Genomic DNA, 21,772 nt, shown 5'->3' on the forward strand with positions numbered 1-21,772 from the left:
GGGAAGAGAAAAAGAAAATGTTCCAGGCGTCTCGAGTTTTATATGGACCATACGGCGCTAGTTAAAGTGGAACTGTGGCCTGAGGACGAGGGACGGAATGCTAAGGCAGCCCAGAACTTTAGCCAGATTGACATTGGCTAAGCTGGCTAGGCTAGAATCAATTCAATGTGGCCTTCCCAGCGCAGTGCATCAATCTGTTACCTTCGAGCGACTCTAGTTCTACATCTCTCCACCGAGCACGCAATAGCATAGTTCGGCTTGCCGCGACCGAATTCACATCGCCCAAACCTCTCAGCGGAACATTTGTCTTCTCCCTGGGCCCAAAATACGACACCGCCCTCGGCAACAGCATCACGCAAGCAAGCAAGTCGGCGCGGACCTGGCACCAGAACCTCACTCAGCATGGATATTGAGGCGCTTAAAGAACAATGGTCAGAAATTGAGGACCGCGATGGTCTCCGTCTCAGCTGGAATGTCTTCCCAAGCTCTCGAATGGTATGCCAGCATGGTACCCAAACCTCGAAGTGCGCTGAACTGTGACAGGAAGCCTCGCGGCTCGTAGTTCCCATCGGCGCGCTCTACACGCCACTCAAAGAGAAGACCGATTCCCCATTATTGCAATTCGAACCCGTCATCTGCAAGCAACCGTGCCGATCTGTCTTGAATCCATACTGGTAGGTGTCTCACCAAGGGAATACGTTAATTTTTCCTAACGACAAGCAGCCAGGTAGACGTTCGCGCCAGACTTTGGATCTGCCCTTTTTGCTTGTCTCGAAATCCGCTCCCAGCTCACTATAAGGACATCACGGCGAATGCTATCCCTCCCGAGCTCCACCCGAATAACACTACCATTGAGTACAGACTGTCTCGACCTGCGCCAAGTCCGCCTATATTTCTTTATGTCGTGGACACATGCCAAGAAGAGGAGAGCCTGTCTGCATTGAAGGACTCCCTAGTTATGAGCCTGAGCCTTCTCCCGGAGAATGCTCTGGTTGGTTTAGTGACATTTGGTACTTTGGTAGGTCATTTTTCTGTAGGGCATGGAACATGCCTGCTAACAGAAATGTAGGCTCAAGTCCACGAAATAGGTTACACCGAGTGCCCCAAGTCATATGTTTTTCGTGGTAGCAAGGACTACACTGCAAAACAAGTTCAAGAGATGCTTGGCCTGTCATCTCCCGGTCTCCGACCCGGGATGCAGCAGCAGCAACCAGGCCGCGCAATGCCCCCTATGGGACCTGCTGCCAGATTTCTCTTGCCAGTCCAGCAGTGCGAATTCCAGCTCACGAAAGCTCTAGAACAATTGCAGAAAGACCCTTGGCCCGTCGCAAACGACCGCAGGAACCTGAGGTGTACGGGAGTTGCCTTGAGCGTTTCTGTTGGACTTCTTGAGTCTTCATTTCAGAATGCTGGAGGTCGAATCATGCTCTTTGCTGGTGGACCTGCAACGGAGGGACCAGGCTTGGTTGTTGGCCCAGAACTCAGGGAGCCTATCAGATCACATCACGACATCGATCGAGACAACATCAAATACTACAAGAAGGCATTGAAGGTAAGCACTATTCCTACCGTTAGTCCATGTGTTGGCCAAGATGGAGGTTGACAGAATAGTTCTACGACAACCTTGCCAAGAGAACGGCACACAATGGTCACATCATCGACATCTTCGCTGGCTGTTTAGACCAGGTAGGACTGTTAGAGATGAAGGGGCTCTCAAACTCAACCGGAGGTCACATGGTCTTGACCGACAGCTTCACGTCATCCATGTTTAAACAGTCATTTGTTCGCGTGTTTGAGAAGGATGCCGATGACAACCTTCTGATGGGCTTCAATGCATCCCTAGAAGTGCTCACCACCAAGGAGTTGAAAGTGACTGGCTTGATAGGACATGCAGTATCGTTGAACAAGAAATCGACATCTGTAGGTGAGACGGAGTGTGGGATTGGAAACACTTGTTCTTGGAAAATGTGTGGCATCGATCCCAACGCAAGCTACGGCATCTACTTCGAGATTGCCAGTCAAGGTGGCCCAGCACAGCACCAGCAAACCCCTCAAAAGGGTATGATGCAGTTCCTCACATATTATCAGCATTCGTCTGGCCAGTTTCATCTTCGAGTTACAACAGTTTCCCGTAATCTGAGTGGACCAGCTGGAGACCCTGCCATTGCGCAGTCATTTGACCAGGAGGCTGCCGCTGTGCTCATGTCAAGAATTGCTGTCTTTAAAGCCGAAGTTGACGATGGCCCGGATGTTCTTCGGTGGGTGGACCGTATGCTTATTCGCCTCTGTTCTCGATTTGCCGACTATCGAAAAGACGATCCATCATCATTCCGGCTGGAGAAAAATTTCACTCTTTATCCTCAGTTCATGTTCCACTTGAGGAGGAGCCAATTTCTTCAGGTTTTCAATAACTCCCCAGACGAGACTGCATTCTACAGACATGTGCTCAACCACGAAGATGTCAGCAATTCCCTAATCATGATTCAGCCTACCCTGGACTCTTACACATTCGACCAAGACGGAAGTCAACCAGTCCTTCTCGACTCTACTTCTATCCAGCCAACGCACATTCTTCTGCTGGACACCTTCTTTCATATCCTGATCTTTCATGGCGAAACAGCTGCGGAGTGGAGGAAAGCTGGATACCAGGACCAAGAGGGCTATGAGAACTTTGCAGCACTTTTGGAACAGCCAAAAGAGGACGCCAGGGTATGTACAGAAATAAACAGGCCCTTCGATCCGCTAACACGGTGTAGGATCTTATCACTGATAGATTTCCCCTACCGCGTTTTATCGTTTGTGATGCTGGAGGATCGCAAGCACGTTTCTTGCTTTCAAAGCTCAATCCTTCAACAACACATACAACAGGTGCTTATGGTGGAGTGGGGGCTCAGACCGCGCAAACCATTTTCACAGATGACGTGTCCCTGCAAACGTTCATGGACCACCTGATGAAGTAAGTACAGCAATTCCTATCCTCCTGCAAGTGCTGACGGCTTTAGACTTGCGGTCAGTGGCACAAATTGAGGCAGCAAGGCTTTCCTACAAGAAGCTGCCTCGGATGAGACCAGACTATGAACAAGTGTCGGATTGGTCAGGGTTGAGACGGCAGATCTCTGGTGACAATAGACTCGGCGCAGACCGGTTGGGTGGTACCAGTATAAGGCTTGTTGATACCTATTACGAGCATAATGCCAAGAATCTTGATAATAATCCCATGTAGTCATTGTAGTCCAGCAGCTAATGGCCAAAGCGTCGAATGTATATTTGAGACCATACCGATAGGAGTTTCGGTTTTTTCATATTGGAAGATCCCGAACAGTTTTAATCCGGGAGCATTTCAAGTTACCTTGCCAATGTGAAAGCTACGATGCTACTACAATCATCATTTAACGAGCTGGACTTGGCGAAGTGCCACTGAAGTACTCATACTTAGGCAGTAAATGAGTTTGAAGAGAATTGATGAGCATGTATAGGTAGTAAGCCATCTGGACGGAGAGGTCATCTCACATTGGAATCGCCGTTTCACTACAGCCTTGGTTCTTGCGTCGTTGCTACCTAGTTCGGATCCCAGCTGTGGAGGCGAGGCTGAAAGTTTGGGTATTGGCTGTTCAGAACCCAGAAGCCCAGGCCACATACCTCACAAGCAATGAATTATCCGAGGCAATATGGCTACCAAGTAATGATTTACTGCTAGTGAATTCCAACTCAAAGGCACTAGGTCGTGGTATCTCCTTGGGTTGCGACCTGGATGCTGGGAAGTGTGACCAGTTTGTAACGGTCAGGCTAGGTAGCGGGGGACAGCCTCGCGCTAAGGATTTTTACGCTAAGTTAAGCGACGCCCACAAGGCGACTTGGAAAATCCCAAAGTTCACCATCACCGGCCAGTTCTTCACGATCAACAACATCAACTGCAAAAATGCGTAGGAACCCCTCTGCCTAATACGAAATGAGGCATGCAGCTAACTTGACCGTGTAGCTCCAAAGGTCGACCCCAATGAGATCAAGGTGATGTAAGCAAGGAAATTGATACATACCCCTCAAGGAGAACCGCGTCCATCGTAGAATAATTTGTGTACTGACTTGTTTATTTAGCCACCTAAGAGCTACTGGTGGTGAAGTCGGTGCCTCGTCTGCACTGGCTCCCAAAATTGGTCCGCTCGGGTTGTCACCAAAGAAGGTCGGAGAAGATATCGCGAAGGCTACGGGTGATTGGGTATGCTACTTTGGAAAATATTCTAGAAGATGGACCTTGGCCTAATAATCTGGAATCACAGAAAGGACTCCGTGTCACCGTCAAGCTCACCATCCAAAACCGTCAAGCTGCCGTTTCTGTCGTTCCATCTGCCTCATCCCTCGTCATCAAGGCCCTGAAGGAGCCCCCCCGCGACCGAAAAAAGGAGAAGAACATTAAGCACAGCAAGTCGATCACACTCGATGAGGTTATTGAGATTGCCCGGACGATGAGATTCAAGTCTTTGTCGAAGGAGCTCAAGGGCGGTGTTAAGGAAATTCTGGGTACTGCATTCAGTGTAGGCTGCCAGGTTGATGGAAGGAGTCCTAAGGATGTCAGTGATGATATCGAGAGTGGCGAGATTGAGAGTAGGATTTCCCCAAACCAACCGTTGATATATTGCTGACACAAAGGCCAGTTCCGGACGAGTAAACGATCAGCGGCTTTCTTTGCGTGTATTCTGGACTCCATACTTCACAATAGGCTGTGCAAGCAATGGCATTGAATCAAAACCGGCGCCAGGTTCCTCTGTGACGATCGTAGTGTGAATACCTGCCAAAACCCTGGCCCTGCTTCCTTCCTCTCAGGACGGCGCACTTCATGGTATCGGCCTATCCTTGGAGCCAGACGATCAGCTCTTCGATTATTCACTATAACATGTTTTACCTCTGCTGTAGATGTGGCGGTCTATCTCTCGCAAATAGATGACGCAACAAAATTGTGATGGAGTTGTGAGAGCAAGCCAGGAAAGCCAACCGTGGAAATAGAATGAGTGACACTCCACCTAGGCAGATTGTAGGGCCGTCAGCGCTTGGACGTGCTCATGTTGGTGCCGCTGCAGAGCCATCGTGCGACTTGGAAGCTTTCTCCATCTTCAATCCGTGTGCCAGTTACAAATTCGCGTGCCAGACAGCACCATGCAACCCTATAGTTGGCAACGATGTGGCTATGACCTTGATAGTGACTTGCTTTTCTATTCCTATTGCTTCCTACTCTTTCTCGTATCCATCTCCCAGCCTACGATTGAATGCTCCGACACTTGCAGACGACGTAAGGACGATACGGGCTTTGCTGACTGTCTGACGGCTGACGAGATGTCATTCGCCCGCTACTTGCCCACGCATGCTCCAAACGCTACAAGGCGTCGATCCCTGCAATTTTAGCTGCGCCTTCACCCGCCCTGGCCCTGTTCTCCCTTCAGTTACCTTATCAACCTCCTTACATCTCCTTCTGGCTGCGACAACATCTTCTCTGACATGAAAGCTATCTGTGTTTTCGCCTTCTTCTCTTTCCGCGATATTCAAGCCCCACTTCACTGCTCCCTGCGGCGCTGAGTGCTTCACTGCACCGCGTTGTGAACAAGCTGCCAGCGAGCCAACCCTGCCCTGTTTGCCCCCACGTTTAAACGACAACATCGACGACGCTCACGCCCAAAGACATCTGCGAATTTCCAAAACTGCTCTATCGTGCTCGAACAGTTGGTGGAAAGTATACCGAGAACGCCCGACTGGGCCGTGGTGGTCTACGAGCTCGAGATGATCAACAGAGGAGACATTCCCCTCCTTCGTGCAGGCATCGGCACTCCCTTGGATTTTAAGACTCGACTCGAAAATACACTCTTATCAATGTGTTGAGCAATATAAATAGAACCAGATTCCAAGGCAGTCGAGAGAATATGATTCCTCAAGTTGCCTACCACGCTCAACATCCATCGAAGCAGTTTGAACATCAAGGACTTGGTACCCCTTCATTTGATCCCCTCCAACAACTCAGAAGCCCGGATACCTTCGCGCCACTTCCCCTTCGAAGCTCCAGAAATAGTGGATCTTCACTGGCCCCTCCATACCGCGCATACCCGATCGAGAATGATGGGGTCCTGAATCCTAGCCTTGTACAGGGCAAGGCCGCTCCCAGTCATAGCCTCGCTGGGCAATACCATGACCCGGCCGAGCATATGTTGCGAAGGAAAACACCCAACGGTACTCTGGCTGCTGGCTATGATGGAACGCCTGTTCAATGGTCCAGCAAGGCGCCTGCTTTGAAACACCTTGTACTTCCAGTCTCGAACGGCCACTCGACTACCAATAACACATGTACCCCTACAGCATTGGACAACTCCCGGACAAGAGGGAGAACTGACAGTCTGAGAGGAGCCTCTCAGCAAACAGGACAGATGCAACGATCCAATGTTCACGAAAAAGGGTTTCGACGCAGCCATAGAGGTACACCCTGGCTCCAGTCGCACTTTCCAGTAGACTCATCCCAGAATGTGTGGGATCACATTCGACACCAAGAAGCGTCTAGCATTTACCCAAACAGCGCCGTGAACGTCCCGACCGTCCTCCAACCATTGTATCAGCCAGCTCCCGGACCAACTGCGTCCGATGATGGTGGCCTCTATGGTCCATACTGGCCAGATGGGCGATTCGTGCCTTATCGTCCTGCTGCTGTCAGAGATCAGGGGGGTAATAGCCAACAAGGGCCGGTCCCGTCTCTGACCCCGAACTATGGGTTTGGACAGCAGTATCTCATCTCGGCAGAGCCTTTACCACCATTCCGACATCTAGCTTTCAGCGAGGATCCGAGTTTAGCGAATCGTTCGGGACAGGCAAGCTTCTCTCTTCAAATGCCCATTCCAGCGGTCCCGTATAAACCACCAATGGCATCCCAGGCTACTGATGGCAATACCGTTCTATATGAAATGTCCGACGATTGTCGAACTCCCACAGTACAATCGCCAAGCAAGCCCAGTATTTCCAGATTTAGAGAGAAGACTCTCGGATGGGCCCACAGTATCTATGTTGATCTTCTAGCATATCTCCATCAGACCAGGAAGGAAGCAAAAAAGTCAAGACATAACCATGGATCCGAAACATACTCGAAGAATAGCATATATCCAAAGCCACCCCGTCAACCTGCATCCCACCTAGCTTCAACCCACTGGTCGCAGCCGGACCGCAATGGCAGCGCAATGAAAGCACCTCAACACGCTGCCGCAGCGCCAGGACATTGCCAACCATCATTTAGTGCGAGCTTCATGGGCTGGCAAGGAATGTCGAATATGGATGCGCCACGTCCTGCCAGATCATTCAACCAAGATGTACCCCATTACATGTCTCCTTTTCAAACATCTCCCCAACTTCCCATCTCGCCATTAAGCAAGGCGAAAGAGGCTTTGGAGATGCTCAATACCCTATGCAATGAGAGCGGCTGGTGTTGGATTGATGGCATGTTATTAGGAGGGTGTCTTGCATATGGTCTTGAGGAGTACCATAAAGCACTTGATTGGTATTCCAAGATCATCGCTCTAGATCCAAGGTAAGAGTGCACGTGAATGCCGTGCCATATTTTGACTAACAATTTTCGCTAGGCACGTTGAAGCAATATCAAATCTCGCAGCCACGTTACTCTGCTTGAATAGACGCGAAGAAGCGGAACAGTACTGGCTGCAGTCAGTCAAGCTTCGGCCAAGCTATTTTGAAGCCGTTGAGCACCTCATCGGCTTGCTTTGCGGCGACCATAGAGGGACTGAAGCTGTCAGTATCATCGATTTTGTGGAGCGTTCTCTAAGGCTCCCGAAGCCTGAAGAGCCATCAGATCATTTCAGTGAAACTTCAAGCAACGCTGATCGCGAGTCATGTGAATCCACTGGGACAGGTACAGAGATCATCGCCCTTGAATATGACATTGATAGCCATAAGATGTTCTCCTCCCCCCGAACACGAGAGAACGATGATCTCTCAATGCAAGCCGGTTTTGGTTCCAGTGGTTTCTCTGTCCCCGGCTCGGAAAACGGGCGAATTCTTGCATTGGTTCATGCTAAAGGCAATATGCTGTATGCTCTTGGAGACATCAACGGAGCCTCAAAGGCATTTGAGGAAGCAGTTCTCATGAGCTCAGGCCGAAGTTACCATGGGATTCAGGATCTTATCAGAAGGATTGTGAATGTTCTGTCGCTGGATGAGATCCACCCGTTGCGAGCCGACTTCAGATCTCCTCCGCTGCAAGCTAGCTCGTCACCACTTTTGCTTCCTCCGGATAAGGCTCTCCAAACAGCACGACTTGTGTTCACAAGGAATGGTGAGCTTCCCGGACTTCGACACGTGCCTGAAGGGCTCGCTCGACGAGCTGCAATTTCAACGACAAGCAATTCGCTCCTATCTTTGGCCAAGATTTTCCAGGATGCCATGTCTAATAACAGCTCTCGCCAGAAAAAAGCGAGGATGCCGACAGGTGTAGGAGATATTTTAGCATTGTACTACCTGTCTCTATCGCTTCAACCTAGCCCCTCAACTGCCAACAACGTCGGCATTCTCCTCGCCAGCGTTCAGCAACCTGCTTCACACCGTCCTCTCCATCCAAGGAAATCCTCCAGTCAGCCCACAATACCAGGTGTAGTGCCCGGTAGTGGAATTGCTCTGGCACTTGCATACTATAATTACGGACTTAATCTTGATTCTCGGCATGCACACATATACACAAATCTTGGCAGTCTGTTGAAGGATATCGGCCAGCTTGCAGCTGCTATCACGATGTATGAAAAGGCAGTGGCCTGTGATAGCACGTTTGATATTGCTTTGGCCAACTTGGCAAATGCTGTCAAAGACCAGGGCCGCACGAGCGATGCTATCCAATACTACCGACGCGCCGTTGCGTCGAGTCCAGATTTTGCAGAAGCTGTCTGCGGTCTTGCAAATGCCCTCAACTCTGTGTGTGACTGGGCTGGACGTGGAGGGGTGATATTAGACAGCGGCAGACAGGACAGATGGCACGTTGACGAAACCGGCATGATAACCGACGCAAGAACAAACGGGGAAGGCGGCGGGTGGATGAAACGTGTTGTTGACATAGTTGCACAGCAGCTCAAAGATGGTTCTCTCTGGGGCCGGGGAGTTCTCGTGGACCAAGCGCTTCTCCCTTTCCTTCGCCAACTGGAGGTGGCCGACTCAGGGGAGCAGTGGCCAGCAGAGAAAAGAGAAAGCATGCAGATCACACTAAGCTCATGGGCAGGACAGCGTTGGGAAGGTGCGCGAATTGTTCGAATGATTGAACGAGCCATCAAGCGCGCCATGCATCGATGGTATCGCGATAAACATGTGCTGAATCGACAGCTGCCTCCATCGCACTATCCTAGGCCCCGAGTACCAGGTAGTTTGACAGTCCCAACTGCACCTACCGTACTGCCTTTCCATACATTCACTTGCCCTTTGTCTGCCAAGGACATTCGAATGATTTCTCAACGAAATGCTTTGAGGATATCGTGCTCTACACTCAAGGCCCCATGGATGCAAGAGTCTGTTTTCTCTCCGCCACCACCGCCTTCACCATATCTGAATGTTGGCTATGTATCATCCGATTTCAATAACCACCCTTTGGCTCATCTGTGAGTAATCGTAGATTCTATATACTGCTGTAGTTCGTGACTGATTACTTAGTATGCAATCTGTCTTCGGACTGCACAATCCGGAAAGGGCCAAGGCTTTTTGCTATGCCACTACCTCGAGTGATAATTCCGTCCACCGCCAGCAGATCGAGCGTGAGGCACCTGTCTTTCGAGATGCTAGTGCATGGTCAGCGGATCGTTTGGTGCAACGAATCATTCAGGACGAAATTCATATACTCGTTAACCTCAATGGCTACACGCGGGGGGCAAGGAACGAGATATTTGCAGCTCGGCCAGCACCAATCCAGATGTCGTTCATGGGCTTTGCAGGTACTCTTGGGGCCGAGTGGTGTGATTACATCCTGGCAGACAAAACAGCAGTTCCACCAGACACTTTACGGCCTTGGAGAAGGAATATCGACCTGGAGGATCAACTGTTGGATCACCAGTCTCATGAGGAAGAGGACTGGGTCTATTCGGAAAACATCATTTTCTGCAGGGATACATTCTTTTGCTGCGATCATGCTCAGTCGGAACCGCGGGAAACCCAACTTTCATGGGGCGAAGAGCAGTTACGACGGTGGAAGATGCGTAAGGAGTTGTTCCCTAGTCTTTCCGACGATGCCATCATCCTCGGAAATTTCAATCAACTGTACAAGGTACGCCAGCCCTTCGGAGTGGTTGAGTAATTTACTTGCTGATAGCTGCTAGATTGAGCCTACAACGTTTCGCACATGGCTGAGAATACTAGACAAGGTTCCGAAAGCAATCTTGTGGCTACTCCGTTTCCCCGATCTGGGGGAAAGTAATCTGAAACGTACTGCCCAGGAATGGGCCGGTGAAAACGTAGCTTCCCGGATATGGTTCACCGACGTAGCCCCAAAACATCAACATATTTCTAGAGCTCGCGTTTGTGATCTGTTCCTGGATACGCCAGAGTGTAATGCTCACACAACAGCAGCGGATGTGTTGTGGTCAAGCACCCCATTATTGACCTTGCCCCGCTACACGTACAAGATGTGCTCACGAATGGCTGCTTCCATTCTCAAAGGAGCACTTCCCAAGAGTAAAGAGGGCCGCAAAGCAGCAGAGGATCTCATTGCCAAGGATGATGCGCAGTACGAAGAGTTTGCGATTAAGCTTGCCAGTGGCCTTTCGTACGAGCTGCATTCCTCTGGTTACGGAAACGGCGTTGGAAGACTTGCAGAGCTCCGTAAGCTTCTTTATGAAAGCAGATGGACGTGTGCACTCTTTGACACAAAGAGATGGGTTTCAGACCTTGAAAGTGCTTATGATGAGGCGTGGCGACGATGGGTTGCAAACGAAGGCGGTGATATATATTTATAATACTTTGTGGAACTTAGACAGCGTAGACATTTGGGAATGGGGCATTCATAAGGACACGGGTGCAAACTCACTGCTAGTGCTATAGCGATGGAGTTACATGGCATGTCGATGTGAATTTGGAAAGAAATTGGAGTCACTGGCTCATCACGCAAGCATGTTTCCTAGGTATATACCCCGAGCTGTATTTCGCAAGATATAATGCAAGGAATCTTCTATTCAATATCAGTCCACTTCTTGATTGCAGCAAGCCTCGGGTCTTCTTAAGAATCAGTGGGATGCTCTCAACGGAACTGATCATGGGGTTAGTTTCGCATGAAGATGTACCGCATTGATTTTTGACGAGGAGACAACAGGGTTAGAAGAAAACAAACAAATTCGGCTAAATAGGGACGGTCGCTGATTCGCTCGGCTGTGGCCTCAAACATTGGAGCAATCAGGTGTTTACCTACCGTACCAGCTTACCTACCTATCGACGACAAATTAATGTGGCCTATTAAGACGCTGTGCCTGAGGGCGGGATTGTCGTGTTTTTCTTCACGGTATACAAATAAAAGCTAGAGTAAACCTCAGTGAATAACAAATCTAGTATTTCAAAGGTAGGTAATCTTAAAGACGGAAAATGATTTGCACTTTTTGTTCATATGAAAATCTACTTTTTGTTTACCTTAACTTTAGTATTCCGCACGTGCCTCGAACGGTCGTATATTTCTGTCGTCGATTGCTTACCAGGTAGGAACGTAAATTTACTTTTTGCTGTACCACGGCACAGGTTTACGAACACAGGGAATTCGTGCCGGAGTGTGCACCAACAATACCACAGTGTGTTACTTCCAAATATATTCCAGCATAGCCACTGAGCTCGGCTATGCAGTATATCAGCTCCTAGAAAGCAAAAGCAACGAGATGCACGGTGAAGCGGTTTCGGTCTTTCAGCCGAAGGACTTTCGTCTCTTCCGTTGGCCGAACATTTTGAATGAAATAACATGCCTCATCCTCTGAGAACATACGACGGTGCTGCTAAATACACTGGATCAGCCGGGCTACTTTTCACGTCCTACTCTGAATCATTGTTTTGCCTAGTTCTTGGATGGTGTTCTTTCTGGCATCATCCAAGAAATCTGCATAGGCTCCCCATATACACCATCGGATGATCTGTATCGTGGCTTGGCGGTGATGTGGTAGGCATTTTACAGGCCGGTTACACCTTCCCATCTTTTGGCAGATGGGGCTATCTGTCCTCGGCAGCGACACTGTTCGGATCAGGCTCCCGATTTGGACTGGAAACATAACGCACTGCCTAGATGGCTCCGAAGGTAATCGCCAGGGAGTGGTATCTCTATGCGTTATACGTGAGCCGGGAAAGCCAGCAATAGCCTGAGGTTGTCTCTATGGCGTATTAAGATGCCATTTCCGTAACACACTGCAACGAGATCCTACGACAACTCGATTCGGCCCTCACCTTACAGTGATTGGTAGCAGTGGTGAATAGTGTATTCTGAAGGGCAGAGCGAGAACCTGTCTCGCACCAGGGAGTATCGGTGTAATACGAGAGTCATGAGAGCAAAGTCCATTTAGAGCCTAAGAGGTGACAAATCCACCGCACCTTTTTCTAGAACCGAATTAGGATGGTGATTTGACCTTGCTCGATTTATATATACAGGATCTGATCTGACTAGGCACGTTGTGTGGGTATCGGACTAACAAATATACATGATATTATGGGAGATATGTCCCTGTTCATCATTACAAAGAAAGACGTTGCTCATGAACCCCATTTGTAGGTGTGTGCTATTTCGTTGGCCCTTCTGTACGGCGGAATTACAGAGACACTTGAAAAAGACCGAATCATTTGTGACAAAAGACAAGAACCCAACGTTTTGAATTCCATCTTCCGTGCAGAATCCTTCCGACATTATCCCAACAGTGAAGAAAGATGCATCCTCGTGTCTCGCTCTGTTAATCGCTCCAGGTTCTCGTACCGAGTGCTGAATTGGATAGGTGGAAGCTGCACAGGCGTTGATGGGGCTGTGAGCAGCTGTGTTCGAGATTCTGGGTGATATATTCGGGGGGGGTGCGATGGCATCTGATAGAACTGGTCAGGCCGCTGTACAGAGGACGAATGTGTAGTCGAGATGTTCTTCTTCGAGTCACTAACGGCGCGATGCTTGAACGTGTACCCTTGACTATCCCCATCTGAAAGGAAGGTGTTGTTTGATCTGAATGGAATGGCTGGCAGACTCGGGCGTCTTTGATCTCGAGAGAAAGAGTTCAATGGAGGCAAATCTAGGCCTGGTGACTGCGCGAGACGAGGAGATACCGAGAATGCAGAGCTGGCGTCCGAGATGAGTGACGGCGCACCCACCTCTACCGACTCTGCTCTCGAGGCTTCCGAGACTGCGGGGGATGGCAGTGGCCCATCGCCTAGCCTCGATGAGAAGTTGGTCGATGTGATGGACAAGGTGTAGCTCGAAGCTGGCCTAGCGTACGACACTGGGTGCGACCTCTCATCCGTGCTGTTGGCGTGCTGCGTTGATATCCTCCGTCGAATATCAAGGCGCCTTCGTCGATTCATGCTGCCATTCCACCAATTCTTTACTGCATTATCGCTCCGACCATGCAGCCTTCGAGCGATCTCTGCCCAGCGCTTTCCCATCTCGCCGACCATACGCTCGATCTGTAGTCCTTCTTCTGGACTGATTGGCTCATGATTAAGCGTTGGCTTGAGATTTTGGTGGTATCGTTCCCGGCACTGTTTAGGTGATCTCGAACCGATGAGTTGGGCAATGCGCACCCAATTCAATGCTCCTTGGGTGTGCACCAGTTGAACGAGGTAGGCGTCCTCTGCTTGAGACCAAGGTCCCCTTCGATGTGGTGAGGACATGGCCGAGTTTTAATATTGAGACAGGCGACTGAATAAGTATAAAACACGGAATGTTTTCTTCGAGTCTGACAACAGGATTTGGATAAACCAACAAATACTAATAGCCGTTGGGAGATGAGCGGTTAGATATAGCCCCGATTTCAGATCTCCGGCGCGATGAATATTGTCCGAATTAGCTATGCGACTAATGTAGTAGTCGAGATCTGAAGTTTGGAGGTCGATATGACAGTTTCGAATCAAATCGAGAGATGCTGAGCCGCTTTGCTCTCAGGCGCCAGGGTAATTGGAGGCTTTGGGATAGGGTGAGGCTAGCTTCCAGCCACTAAATAGTAGTTGAGAAGCTCAGCACTTGATCTGGTGCTAGAAACCTCTGGCGTCTGCTTTAGCAGTAGCTCGCGTTGTCTGATCGGTAACCAAGATGTGGCAGCAGCTGCGGGGGAGATCTCGTTCGAGGGAGTTGTCGGACCTGGAATAGTCTAGGCAAGGGAGATTTTGGTTGCTTGGCTGGAAGTGGTTTTTGATGCAGGTGAATCCAGTTTCGAGTATCCCTCCCGGCTCGAGGTGGTGATAACAGTCGTTTCAAAGAATACACGAGGTTGACGAGTTCTTGATGGGTAAAAAGGTCTCACGGCAGGGCTTCGATGGTCAGTTAAGATCGGGGAGGAGGGGGTGTCTGGCTGTGCGGTCGAGAAGTGGTGAAAAGAAGAGAAGAAGATCAGAGGCTCGCAGGTTGGATCCAGGCTGGGTGAGCTAGTAGGTAGCCAGTCACAGGTGATTGAAGAGATCGAGCAAGAGAAGCATCAGGAGAAGTACAAGAGTGTTGTTACAGCAGCAGTAGTAGTGGGCGTTCAACAAGCAAAGGCAACGAGCCGAGCAGGCATTAACCAGGGCGTCCGGGATTAGTGCTGGGGAGACATGAGGCGTCCTGATTGCTGGGACGTTGGTGCCATGTCGGGACTCTTAGTGGATGGAGCTTTGGAGATGAATATGGATATGGATATGGATATGGATATGGATATGTGATCTTCGACTCAACCAAGCTGGACCCGCTGATCAGCCGGGGGCATGGGCATGGGCATGGGCACGGTAGGGGTAGGGGGGAGGGGGAGGGGACACTAGAGGTTGAGGTGGGTGGAGGTGAGGTGGGCCAGGTGGCTGGCCACGGGCAGGGGAAGGGAGGAGAGGAAGAGAGGAGGACGAGAAGAGGGAGGAGAAGAGGAGAGAGTGCTCTCAAGTAATATACTGTAGGGGTGGACGCAGATCAGCGTGTGGCAGGGATGATGAGAGAGAGACGTTGTGATGATGAGGATACGTGGGAGAAAAGTAGCAGGCTGGGCTCAAAGGAGCAGCCATGGTTGTGAGTGACTGAGTGAGTACCTTAACTTAAGTGAGAGAGTCTCTCGTGATTGATCTCGACTGGGTACAACGGGCGGGCACACAGGCGGGCATGGGAAATTCCAGCTTACCTAGAAAGACTTACAGGTACTGCACTTTACCTACGTGGTTATGCAAGGCAAGGCAAGGCAAGGCAAGGCAAGGCAAGCAAAGGCAAGTAAATTTAAAGGAAAGTAAGTAAATACCTTGACGTTAGTCGTAGGGGTCTGGCCCTTTGAGGTTCGGATTTTTGAGATTCAGATTCAAGTTCAAGATCAAGTTCAAGTTGAACAGGGGAAAGATGAAGTCCGGCTAGTAGGGATGGGATGGAGGGACGGACCCAGGGCGGGCGGGCACGGGTGCGGGCACGGAAGGGCACAAGAGAAGACAGGATCAGGGCAGGACAGGACAGGACAGGCCAGGATCCGACGCTGACAGGGACAGGGACAGGGTATTCGATGCGCATGGCATCGCATCGCTGATCGCCCACGGCGGGTGGCTTCCCTCCACTGTCCTTTCAGCTGGGACAATAATACCTTACGAGCTTACCCAATATTGACACAGCCTAACGAAGTAACCTCCATACCTACTCCGTAGTGACAGTGACTTACCAACTCCGTGTATTTTCCCCATCGGGCGTAGATTGGATCTTGTGGTTCTTATCCCAGGAGATGGAGTAGAGCGGTATTTAAACTTACAATAAATTACATTACATCCTTTCGATATCTGCGCCTCGAGGGCAAGTGCGAGTTTCCTCGCTTACTAAGGAGGTACTTCGTACACTGACAGTCCTGCTCCGCCGTCATGGGATCAATCGCTCTCTGCGAAATGCTAGGCGAAGCCACAATTGGAAATCGAGGAAACGACAGTGTCCACTCCAGGCTAGCCATAGATTCCCCAATGGGCGTTACCAGACAGAAGAAGCACAAGGCCCGTTCCCACAAACGGCTGAAGATCTGAGCCGGGTCTGAAACATGCCGGCCGATTGTCTCTATTGGGCACCAAAATAGTAGTATGTGCGGACCCATGCTCGCCATGGACGGTTGAAAAATGCTGTTGCGTATCCGTACCTGGCTGCCTTGTTACTTTACTGGCCATGCTCATGTTCGCAAGAATGCTGGTGGCATGCCAATATATAATATGCACACACCAAAGACAACTCATTCCCAAGAATCCCAACAGGCTGGATCGGAGCATCTCTCGTGATGCAGCATACGCTAGTATACGCTAGTCACAGTGTAAGACCGGCAACATCAAGCCCGATAGACTGGACAGAAGCAAGCAATATGGGTCGAGCCGAGGATATTGCATACGTATTGTACAGATATACGCCACACTGAGTGCTATTGTGTATGTAACAGAAGATATGATATGGTAGTATATTTTACACGAGTCATATGCATCCCATGGAGAATCCGAGGGCATACAGTAGAGTAGATGCGCAGGATGGCGATGCAGAGGCAGATTGAGGACAGAGAAGAAGGAAACCGAGATAAGACAAGATGGGATGGGGTGACGAAAGTAAACACGGGTCTATCATTCAGGGTGAATTGGTAGATTGGTAGATGCTACTGTCTCGAAAAATCTAGACTCAGCTCGAACGACGACACCAACGGTGGGAATAATACAGCGAGGAGACTGTTCAGGCAGCCCCTGGTACATCGACCACTTGTGCATGAGAGCAAGCTGAAATCACGATAGGACTCGGTCCAAGATCCATGCGGTGCACAAAATATTCTCTCTCTTCTGTTCAGGCTACTTGAATTGGCACTAAGTACCTAAAGCTTCCCTCCTTCCTCCCCTTCCAGGTGTTCATGTACAGGACCTTTAATTGCTAGTGTGCGAAGCAAGACGAGATCATTAAGAGGATCGCCCGTCTGAAAATCTCATGATGCCCCCTTACCCGCCTTGACTAGGCTCCCTGTCCTTGTCAAGAAAAAGTATATGAATTCTACGCTGCGAAAATCATGCACCCGGCATTTCAATACTGGACCAGGCGAATGCTTCATTCACTTTGTGAGATGCCGAAGCATGGTGGTATGGACTGGCGGTGAAGAGGTCGCCCAAAACAAACTGATCAGACATTTCTACTATCTGTCTACATTCTTTTCGGGAAATATAAGGTCTTTCCTAGACTCCGGATGGAAATATAATTTACCCGCGCTCATTATGCCTGACGACTTAAATCTACCTCGCCTAGGGAGCCGAACCCCAATCGCAAAACCCAGCATGGACCACATCGAGCGTTTGCTATCCCAATGCTTGGGAAGACACGACTGGAACAACAGGGACATGGCATGCATGCCCTGTTCAATCGAGGGGTGTCGCAGGATTCTGCCAACTATGGACGGCCGCCTCACTTTCCTTAACACTAACACAGAAGTGCATTTTTACATGCAGCTGCTGGCCCTTGGTATGGATTGTGAATGCTGAGACCAGGACTTCTCAAAAGAAGCAAAAGCGACCAATCAAATCAAGCGCTATTCATCTACTCTTTTCCGAGCTGCTGCAAATTGCGATTCAATGTTTCTATTGTACAGAGTCACACCTCTCTATGTATGAATTTGTATGGTTCTTGCCGATGGTGCCATGTGTGCCGGATCATGGCAGCAAAGAGACAGACGAAAGCCAAGAGTCACAACAGATCCTCCGCATGACAATACGGGGCACCCCTGCAATGATTTGCCCTGATCTGAACAGGGTGCAGCAGATCAGCACGGCTTCCGGTAACAGGAGAAACAGATCTGCACTGTCAATCTCACACTTCTTAGCCATAGCACCGCTGGGATGAACCATGATACCTCGGTCGAGGTTATCACGAACCCAGAGTCCAGTGGAAGAGTTCCACGGAAGCGGTGGGGGGGGGGAGAGAACTCAACCATACTTGCTGAGAATAATGGATCTAAGATTTTTGAGTTTGCTGACGATCCGATCAGATCGAGACTACTCGCATACTAGAAAGGCGGTCCCGACCGTTTCCTGATTCAGGGACGGCTTGGACCACTTTGGCTCAGACTATCTGACCATCGAAAGGACCGTTTTACTGCGCTACCGTGGACTTCCCGCCCTGAGCGAGGAAAATCGGTCAAAGCCTCTTTTCCAACGCGCGACAGACGTTGCGCCACGTCTCTAACTAAGGATTAAATTCACCTGCCAGAGTTCAGCCATCTCAAGGTCATGGCATCAGACAATATCACTTGCTCGCGCCAAATTTCAGCCGTAGATTTGCAATACGTTGCTCTTTCTTCGTCTCAGAATCTAGTAAATTACTGTCCTGAATCTTTGTCAGGTCCACAGAATAAGAGTCTATGCCAAATCAACCCCTCAGCACACGGATAGTCTGCGGGTGCGGGTGCGGAGGACGCATGTTCCAGGTTTCTCAATGGAATTCACCATGACGCCAGATCTCAACAACTCAGACCGACCACTGGACAGAAGGGGTTGTTGACTTAGCGAGATATTGATGATGATCTTTCCCGGAGGATAATTCAACAAGCTTTGGGGACCCCTGCCACGAGATGTTTTCTGTGTTGTCAAGGTATTAGTTACTACTACAGCACCATTGTGTGAGTCTCGCTTGATTAGGCTCACGAGGGAGGTTGCGCTGCCTCGGGTCGTATTAACTTCAACCTACCTCACCATCAAGCAATAATAATGGAGCACGAAATATACTATGTGACCGTCAAGAGACCGTCAGTACACGCACAGGTTGGGACTGTCTCAAGACCTATCAGGTGTCGAGATGGCTGATGCATTATTGTCGCGACGGATGAACTGCTCTTATTCTTCTCTAAGCTGGCCTGTAGGCGACATGATGCTCGATGTTGTGCAGACGGCAACTCGCTTACTGTCTTGCCGCTGTGCCCAGTCGTTGTTGAGAGCTGGCCCAGTCCGCTGGGTTGAGGTCGGCGACTTCCAGACGACTAATGCAAGCCACCAGCGCGTTGGACTCGACCAGTGCGTTTTGATCTGCAGCATGTTGGAAGTTGGGTCCGACACCCCTTTTTTCTTGTTCCGCCTTGTCGTCTTCGCCTTCCTGATTCTGGCCTTCTCTTCCTGTGACTGATCATGACTCGCGCCTCGTGACTCGTACGGGGTGACTGGCGAGACTGGTTGAAAATGCCACTCCTAGGTACCAAGGTAGTTCGCTTTCGCCCCGGCATTATCAAGAAACGGCTGACGGCTGACCTCCTGTGGGGAACGGACAGACAATGGCAAACAAGCAGCATGAAGAACACATAATACATGTGCATCACAAAGCAATGTTTACTGTAATGTAGGTCAACACTCAAATTTGCTTTTCTAAAATGGCTCTCCAGGCATAATTTGCTGCCTCGAACCTTGCTCTCTACCTCCTGACTGTGCACATCCATATGATATGATCTTCGCTCCAAATTGCGGACCATTAACAGTCAGACTGGAAATGGGGCATGGATCTCAAAGGGGCTCAGGCAGGCAAGCCTGGGTGACACGGGGAAGATTGCGAATGGGTACACCTGTTTCTCAAGGTTTTCCTCCCACATGGCACGCATTAACACAGGATTCTTGTTTTACGGATCTGTGGTTATGGAACGCTTTCGGACAGTTTCTTGAAAAATAACTGTTCTCGTCCACAACCCCCTGCATTCCTGATTCGACACAGCGTTCGAAGCTGATATGTCAGAAAATTTCGTGATCAAGTCTTAGTTCGCAGATTCCTGAACAATCAAAAGCGAAGCCAGTAAGTATGTATGTACCGTGAACTTGACCGTTCAGCTGGGTTTCTATGTTTGGGTCAGAACCATCAATGCAGATGCCTTGTACCAGGTCCATGCAGCCTACTCGTCCCAGGATTACGGCGAGGAACATTTGTTGTACCAAAACAATGGCTTTCTGTAGCGCTCCCTTACCACAACCCCAAACTTCTGCTGAATTCAAGTGCACATGAAGAAGTTGTTCAGCATACCCAACTCTATTATTGTAACAATTCTGCGGGGAGGGAACGAGCTGGCATGCACCATTACGACTCAACCCCGACTGCTGTAGGCTTGCAGTCAAGCTCCGTCCTCCGGCTTGTCACAGAGGCATCCGAGCATATTATTGAGCTTCGCGACTGTTTGGAATTGGTCCTCGAAGCATGTCCCATGCCTAGTGTTGCTCCTCACAAGATGCTGTCCCCTTCTCTCGTCGTCGACTTCAAGACACCGGCTAAACGCCCATTATTAGTTTGCTACTACTCGTACATTTCAGCGTCTCGGCGTATCAGGGTATCGATATTGCGTTAGGATGATTAGACAAATCTACAAGCACTTGCTTTTTGTGGATCTCAAATCACATCTCAGACATGATCGATCGCCCCACAAGCTGGGACAGATCAAAGTTTCTTTTCTCGGTCGAACATCAACAAGGTCATGGTTATGGCATCCTAGTGTTGCCAAGGGCTATTTGTCCCGAGCACCTTCGTAGCCGCCACTGCGATTTTCTTAGACAAATACGCCGGTTCAAGCCTGTGAGAAAGAGCGAAGATAGGTAACTATAATAATTTACTCTACCTCACCTGTGCTTCAAGAAGGAACACTGCAACGGTGTGCCAGCGCTTCGTGCTCTGCATCGCCTGAGCATAGCTAAGGGACTGTACCTCCGAACAGTCCCTCCAAACCTTAGGTCCTGATCCAGCGACATGGGATTTGAATCTGCGGGAAGGAAAGGCGGGCACGAGCGGACCGTTAGCTTTATTCCTCACCCCAGAAGGAGAGCTCAGTGAGGTAGTGGAGGAGTAGCGGAGACCACAGTGAGACACGGCAAGTGTACGCTGCATTGAAAGTCGGACGCGATGTAACGCTGTACTCCTTGGACCACAAGGCGATTGCGCAGCCAGAGGTTGTGCTTGTCCAATGTCCCTACACACTCGCAATGGCAGAAACCAGTGGCCAATGAGATATGGCTAAGCTGCATAAAAAGGGAGACAGTAGCTACGGATGATCTGGATATGGGAATGGACATTCTTCATCATAAATCGACTTAGCGGTCCATCAAAGTACCAAAGTGGCCAACCCCATGATAGGGGCTACAAGAGACCTTTGTGCTGAACATGCTGCAGTCAATCTTAAGCATCACATCCCCGCTCCGTAGAGGCGGACGATATTGTTTTCATTCATTATCAAGGCGACATCTCCCAGGGGAACCTGGGAAATGCTTCGGTACTCCAGTCATCCATTTGGCGACTACTGTAAATCACGTCGTCCATAGGGTGTTTGTTAGCTCCGTAAAGTAGTGAAGCTTGGATAGCTCTGAATTCTCGGTGCTCGTTCTCACCGATCAGATATCACTCCTGAACCCGCAGACCGCCCGCACCCACTGCCCCGACCACCATACTTGTCCTTGTCCTTGTCCTTGTCCCTTCGTCCTCCGTAACAGCATGTCTTGACCCCAACTGGCGATAATTGACGACGCCTGCAAGGAAAACCGCTTTGTGGCTTGCGCCTCTTTAAAACGCGGGCTCATCCGCTCGCTGGGACTTGCGTCACAATAATGCAGCGGAACCTCCAGGATTATTGCGTCGGCTGGGCGAGCA

General features: G+C 49.9%; 4 protein-coding genes across 4 annotated transcripts; 3 read left to right on the forward strand and 1 right to left on the reverse strand.

Moving 5' to 3' along the window:
- Positions 1-402: 402 nt before the first annotated feature.
- Positions 403-3,027, forward strand: SEC23 (GTPase-activating protein S23; the record flags this gene model as incomplete). Its single annotated transcript, XM_058508525.1, has 7 exons — positions 403-495; positions 544-674; positions 724-1,018; positions 1,070-1,552; positions 1,612-2,709; positions 2,757-2,956; positions 3,003-3,027. The coding sequence occupies 7 exons, from the start codon at positions 403-405 to the stop codon at positions 3,025-3,027; spliced, it is 2,325 nt and encodes a 774-aa protein (XP_058356212.1).
- An 892-nt stretch (positions 3,028-3,919) lies between these two features.
- Positions 3,920-4,640, forward strand: RPL12 (60S ribosomal protein L12; the record flags this gene model as incomplete). Its single annotated transcript, XM_058508526.1, has 4 exons — positions 3,920-3,923; positions 3,980-4,013; positions 4,096-4,216; positions 4,278-4,640. The coding sequence occupies 4 exons, from the start codon at positions 3,920-3,922 to the stop codon at positions 4,638-4,640; spliced, it is 522 nt and encodes a 173-aa protein (XP_058356213.1).
- A 1,269-nt stretch (positions 4,641-5,909) lies between these two features.
- ONS95_014846 (uncharacterized protein) lies at positions 5,910-10,964 on the forward strand (the record flags this gene model as incomplete). Its single annotated transcript, XM_058508527.1, has 4 exons — positions 5,910-7,552; positions 7,605-9,617; positions 9,670-10,276; positions 10,329-10,964. The coding sequence occupies 4 exons, from the start codon at positions 5,910-5,912 to the stop codon at positions 10,962-10,964; spliced, it is 4,899 nt and encodes a 1,632-aa protein (XP_058356214.1).
- Positions 10,965-12,876: 1,912 nt separating this feature from the next.
- On the reverse strand, positions 12,877-13,845 carry ONS95_014847 (uncharacterized protein; the record flags this gene model as incomplete). The annotated part of the gene is made up of 1 exon (XM_058508528.1): positions 12,877-13,845. One exon carries the CDS (start codon positions 13,843-13,845, stop codon positions 12,877-12,879), a length of 969 nt encoding a protein of 322 aa, XP_058356215.1.
- Between the last annotated feature and the right edge of the window lie 7,927 nt (positions 13,846-21,772).

This window comes from Cadophora gregata (assembly GCF_030347475.1).
Source record: "Cadophora gregata isolate MNR1 chromosome Unknown scaffold_9, whole genome shotgun sequence".
NCBI classification, from domain to species: Eukaryota; Fungi; Ascomycota; class Leotiomycetes; order Helotiales; family Ploettnerulaceae; genus Cadophora; species Cadophora gregata.